At 33.2% G+C, this 6,708-nt stretch overlaps 1 protein-coding gene across 1 annotated transcript; it reads right to left on the reverse strand.

Moving 5' to 3' along the window:
* LOC132163588 (uncharacterized) lies at positions 1 to 1,413 on the reverse strand. The gene is made up of 3 exons (XM_059573930.1): positions 1,094 to 1,413; positions 367 to 558; positions 1 to 257 (listed from the first exon to the last, which is right to left on the reverse strand). Exons 1-3 carry the CDS (start codon positions 1,316 to 1,318, stop codon positions 99 to 101), a joined length of 576 nt encoding a protein of 191 aa, XP_059429913.1. The 5' UTR covers positions 1,319 to 1,413; the 3' UTR covers positions 1 to 98.
* Positions 1,414 to 6,708: the final 5,295 nt, after the last annotated feature.

A 6,708-nucleotide genomic window follows, 5' to 3' on the forward strand; every position in this document is an offset into this window, starting at 1 on the left:
GTCGTGAAGATCATTTGCCTTTATAATCAGGAGTTGGAAGTAAGAAAAATCCCATGATATGTTACATGTGAAACAATATTGGTTGTACCAAAAAGAGGCTATTTCTCTTTCTCAACTTTCTTTCCAATCCAACTGGCAACAATGGGAGTCAGAGCCACCGTTGGAGGGAATCTTATTGGAGATGCAGCCTTGTGTGCAGCATATGCCAAAGCCAAGGTACCAACTTTCTCCCCAGTCGCATCAGTCGAAATCCCCACCTGAAAATATAATATAGTATGTACAATGAAAATCATATACCTTGGAGGATCAGGCAATTTGCAGTTCATAGATAGAAACTAGATCAGGATCTTTATTATTTGTCCTTACCTTTTGCAGCAAAGTTTGGACATCAATTCCAGCGCTAATTAGTGCATAGCAGATCGAGAAAGAGATCAGAGAGAGAATAATGGAGGTGGCCAAATATGCTCCTCCATACTTTGCTAGCAGTTCCTTGGCTTGATTGCCCTTTGATTTTCCTTCCTCAGCTCCTTCCCTTCCTTCCTCTTTCGACCTGAATATCTGCAGACATCCATGACATTTTCAAATGCCACACAGTAATCAAGAAAGCATTAACACACATCTTCAAAAAAGTACTAGCTACTTCGTAGTTAGTTTTCCCCAGGGATTCTGAAAGATACATAAAATCCTCCACTCCACTGAACTTAATAAGAGTAATTAGGCTGGATGCTACTTCTTGCAAACACACAAAATACATTAAATCAAAATTAATTTCTTTCTTCCTTTCATTCCTCAAACTCCTAAGCGACCAAACCAATAACAGATGTTGAAAATTTCCAGAATTGACTGCAATTTACTCCCATATGACACCCTCTATACCCATCAAACATCTAATTTACACATAAAAAGAACAAGGAAACTCATGTATATAAAATAAAAAAAAACAAAAAAAAAACATAACAGCATTATAGGACTAGTACCATGGAGAACAGCCATAATCCCATATGAAAAAGAAGAATTAGAATGAAAATTAGCAGTTTAGATGCCCACAGACAAGCAAACACAAACAGACACGGAGAAGAGAAGAAATGGGTACCTTCCAGAGACCAGCCTCAAGGCCATACTTCTTCGTAATTTCCTCAGCCGAAGGAGAGGAAGACGGAGTTTTAGTTTCCTCTGTTTTTTCTTTGAGTGCCCTGACACTGAAGCGCTTCAAACTGGATTTGGAGGGTGGAATTGAAGCACAGGAGCAGGTTCTGAGCTGCCCACTGCCGGAGCAAGAAGCATAGGCGAGAGAAGGCGCTGGCAGAGCTGTTGCCATTGTTAGCCGACTAAAGGTTTTTCTATCTGTTAAAACATGACTATAAATTCCGAGACGAGAAAAGAAGTAAATATCTTCAGAAAATCAATAGAAAGAGAGGAGACGACTATGCATGTGAACCAAGCAAAGCAAAGAAAGCACGGGTGGATTGCGTTTTACTTTGCTACCCCCCGCAATGCACGATTGGTTTCATTTGGTGGGTGGTAAATTGGTAATCATGGGCTTCATTGCATTTCCAGAGTCACAGGATCACAATGACACCTGTCCCAAGACCGCAAAATTTAAAAGAAACACCTGGAAAGCTTCCTTTATTAGATGGGAAGAGGGTTTTTTTTTTTTTTTTTTTTTTTTTTTTTTTTTTTTTAATTCAGTTCATTAAAATTTTAAAATAATATGATAATTAAAAGTGAATGTAATACGTTTTAAAAATAGATTTCAGATTAATAACTTTAACAGTTTAAAATAAAACTATTTCCACTAATTGTGTGAGATATAGATGATAATACCACTAGGACTTTTTTTTTTTTTTTTTTTTCCCCTCTCTTCTTTAACACAAAATCATATGTTATTGAATGTGAAACATTGGGAAACATAATCCCTTTCACTTTATTGTTATTAACTGAAGCATCAGAAGTGGTTCTGTTGGTACTTTAAACGAAGCTTTTTAACCTATGTGTCTTTCTTATATGTCTTCTCAACTCGACATTTGGTGTATTGTTAATGTTCTACCAACAACAAAATAATAATAACAATAATAATGATCGTAATTTCAAAACACACTCAAGTCTCGTATGGGAGAATAAGATTCTCTTTAATTCATTTTGAACTAGAGAATATTCAGTTGATGATTAGAAATTCTGAGGTCATAAATGAGACATCTGTCCCATTAATAATAATAAATAATAATAATAAAATAATATATATTTAAAAAATAAATTAAAAAAAAAAAAAAAACAAAGGGTGACCGAGCCACCCACCAGGTTATCTTGTGGCGGCTAAACCACCTAAAATAAATAAATAAATAAATAAAAAGATTTGGCCCTTAGGAGTGGTCCAGCCATGGGGTGGCTTCGGCTACCCCAGACCCCAAATGGGGTGGCCGGCCACCCCTTACTTTTTTAATTTTTAATTTTTTTTTAAAAAATATATATTATTTTATTATTTTTTTTATTAATGCGAATGATGTCTCATTTATAGCCTCACGATCTCTCTAAAGAGATTCTGACAATTAACTAGATATTCTCCAATCCAAAATAAAATAGAGATGATATGTTCCGTATAGGGTACTCATCATAATATTTGAATTACTTTAAATCAGGCTGCATTAATAAGACTTCTACAACATGTGGACGCATGTTTTGATGGATTCATGTCTCGTGTAATGGAAAAAGCCCAAAAATTTAATTGGTAGAGTTTACATTTCACAACCCAGCAAAGTGACTGCTCTTTTTTTCTTTTTTCTTTTTTCCTGGAACATCAAAGAATTATTCAAGGGTCTAGAAAGAATACCAAAAAAAAAAAAAAAAAAAAGTTTCAGAAAGATTAAAAATAACAAAAGGTTATTTTGGTCATTGTGTTTCTCCCGCCCCGTTGAAAGCTGTGGTCAAAAGAAGGGACAAGAAGCAACACAAGCATCGCAACACGTTTACAGCTGCAACAAATATCCATCAGCTTTGGACACGAGCGAGAGACTATTAGGCATTGAATTTTTTTTTTAACAAAAACCGTCGTGACATGTCCCGACCGGGTCCAAGCAGGGGTTCCTACCGGGTCATGGTAAAGTCCCAATGGTGGCTTGACTGGGTCTCGACTAAGTCCTTACGTTGGCCCGACCAAGTCCCCTCGAAATCCAGGCGGTGGCCCGGCGAGTCTTGAATAGGTCCCGGTAAAGAGTCCCAATTAGGTCCAGGTGGGATCTCGACAGTGACCTGATGAAGTCCAGGTGACATTTCAGCTGGATCTGTCGATTTGATAATGAGATGTTCAAACTCGGAAAATAATTTACGGTTTCCAAAAATGAAAACCATTTTTCGAAAATTAAGAAGCTTTTTTAGTCAAACTCAAAATATTTTTCGTTGACTATTATTTTCGGTCGTACCAAACACTCAAAAATACGAAAAATATTTTTCAGAAATCATTTTACGTCCAAACAAACAGAACCTTAAAAATATAAAATTACTCTGGTCGCACTCCCAAATCCGTGCGTTTGAATATACCTGCCATTCTAGAGTGTTCTATAATTGGTAGATTAAGCAAATTAATATACATAAGAATTGGGCCAACCTACCTTAAAACTGGGGATTAACCGTATCCAGAGTTTAGTTTTTACATGGCAACCTAGTCAATCATACCATATATAGAGTAATTAAGTTATTTTTTGCTCATCTATTTTAACAATAATTCTATTGTTTATCATTCTGTGCACTAATATCTCAAAAACCCTGCCAAATTTTCATCTTTCAAAACAATATAATCAAACATAACTCTATTGATACAACAAAACAAAACAAAACAAGATTTATGGATTACTCCACTCAATCAAGAAAAAGATGGTTTTTCATTAAAAGCATTCAAAGTCGAAGCTTTCCAAGAACCATTCGTGAGGACACAGCCTTTGCAACTGCCGAGTCAAAGGCTATAGATTCTTATACTTCGCTAAGAGATTTGATGCCCCCATCATCCATAATGAGAAAGCGAACAAATTTATTGCCAAGAAATTCAGGCATGCAATCTGCTCAAGAGATTCCTATCAGTAATTTTCTTGTCCAAAAGGCTGCTTGGGCTTACTTGCAGCCAATTCCGGTGTCCAGAAGCATGCCAAGCTCCGGTAACAAATGCATTTGGCACCGTGTTTGGGACAGGGTGTCGCTTCCCGTTAATGCTTGTATTAACTTCATTAAAACGCACGTTATCGTTGCAATAACAGACGCGTTGGATAGGTTGTTGGCCGGGAGGTATTCATGCGACTCGCCGCGATGAATGAAAATGTCAATAAGCGTAGATTTTCAGTAACAAGTTTCTCTAAAAGTTTTAGCATGTATATATGAGAGTCATTTCAATATGTGTGTTTTTTTTTTAGCTTTTGTTGCCACTGTCATTTTTTTTTTTTTTAACAAACTGAATTTCATTAAAACATAAGAAAGTTATAAGACAGACACATAAAGCTAAGCAGCTTAGACAGATTAACTCAATCCAAACAGACTACAAACTCCTCAAAGAAGGAGTTTGTTAATAATAGTGGGCGTATTAGATCTTCAAATTTTGTATTTTGTATTTTTTTTTTTTTTTTTTGCAAAGCCAAAAGTTTGGATTATGAGTATAAAATAAACCTTAAGAATTACAAGTAGATCTTAGAAAGGCGCAAAAAAAAAAGAAAAAAAAAAAGGTGTAGATCTTAAAACGAGTTGATTATTTATTGATCACTCGATTGTGCAAGCCTTAGATATGAATTATTTCTAAAAAAAATAATAAGATAAATGCAAAATCAGTCATGTGGTTAGCCTAAATGACATATCACTCCATGTGATATCAAAATGAATTTAAAAGTCCTTAGGGTGGTATGACAAAAAAAACAATTTAGTTCTTGGAGTCAAATTATGTTAAAACATTTAACGGATTCTGTTAAATTTTAAGTTACACATCAACGCCAATAAAATGACAACATGTGGCACTCTTAATAAAAAAAAAAACATAGATATATTAAAAATATAAATATATAAAACCAAAAAAACAAAAAATTAATGTTATGTTAATGTTACGTAGTCAAATCCTTTAGTATCAGAAGAGTACCTAGCTCCTGAATAGAAAGCTTCCCTTCCAGAGGCTTGTTCGTTCATGAAATTGACCAGGACTTCAAGGTGATATTTTCTCTTTGCGTTGTTATATATGTAGATAGGTTTGGTTAAAATCTTTTTTGGGTAATGAATTGTTTTTCTTTGTTCTTTAATTTGTACGTTTTTCTTTTTCTTTTCTTTTTTTTCAAAAAAAAAAAAAAATTTTTTTTTTTTTTTTTTTTTTTTAAGTTTATATATTTATATTTTTTTTATTAAGAGTGACATGTGTTGTTATTTTATTAGAGCTGACATGTCACTTAACAGAATCCGTTAAATATTTTAACAAAATTTGACTTCATGGACTAAACTATTTTTTTGACATACCCTAAGGACCTTTAAATTCATTTTGATACCACAATGAGCGATTTGTAATTTAGGCTAACAACATAGACTTTTTTTTTGCATTTATCCCAAAAATAATTTTAAAATTTTTGTGGGGGCCATGGCCCCACCGGTCTACATGTATGTGTATGGCACGTGCGGAAAATTCGGTCCATTTCAACATGCTCAACTAAAGGAAAAGGAATGACCTTTTTTTTTTTTGGTAACAAATTGATAGTTGAAGGGGCTGCGTGTGACAAACTTTTTTGGTTTTGCCTTTTTTTTTTTTTTTTGAAAAAAAAAAAAAAAACTATGAACTTAATTTATATGAGCCTATTGTTTTATAAAGCTGTTTATGAGGTTTTTAAATGGGATTAATCCAAATTTTGAACTGAATATAATTGTGTAAATTGTAATAGGAAAATTCCAATTGAATTGTAAACAACTAAACATTGGGCAATACATGCATTTTGGAGCACCCACAATGGAGTAGCCAAATTTTTATGCAAAATAGCTCATTAAAACTCACTTTATCTAGTTTAGCTTATGAATTTTTAAAGGCTTCCTACATCCTATTAGCTATATATATATATATAAGGATTGTATTTTTTCTAAAGATCATATTTTTCAACTTTTTTAAAAAATAGATGTAGAGAGAGAAATAGTAGGAGAAAATTTTGGGAAAAGAGAGATGTAGAGAGAGAAATAAAATGGCTCCTTAATAAAATATTCATTTTGCATTTTTTTTTGGCTAATCCAATAAAATATTCATTTTGTATTTTTTTTTTTTTTTGGCTACTCCAATGTGGGAGTTTTTTTTTTTACAAATTTGATTAGCCATTTTAGATAAAAGTACTATTTGGCTAGCTCCTCCATTGTGAGTGCTATTTATAATGGAATTTTAATATGAAAAATACATACATTTATAAACTTTGGGCAATACAAATAAATTGAAAATAATTACAAAATACAATTGAATTGAATTATATTCTCAAAAAAAATACAAATGAATTATAACTTCAATTGCCTTTAAATAATCTCCCTCCCCCCTCTTGTGTGGACATATCAAAATAATAATAATAATAATAATAATAATGTCTAAAGCTGAATAGTACTGAACACGCAAGGTCAATTTAGTGTGTTAGTGACATTTCAAACCACCATGCCAAATTAGCCAATATTAAATGCATGAATTGAAGCATACACAAACAAAGTCCCAACATTCATCACACATAA

Source organism: Corylus avellana, chromosome ca10 (assembly GCF_901000735.1).
Source record: "Corylus avellana chromosome ca10, CavTom2PMs-1.0".
NCBI classification, from domain to species: domain Eukaryota; kingdom Viridiplantae; phylum Streptophyta; class Magnoliopsida; order Fagales; family Betulaceae; genus Corylus; species Corylus avellana.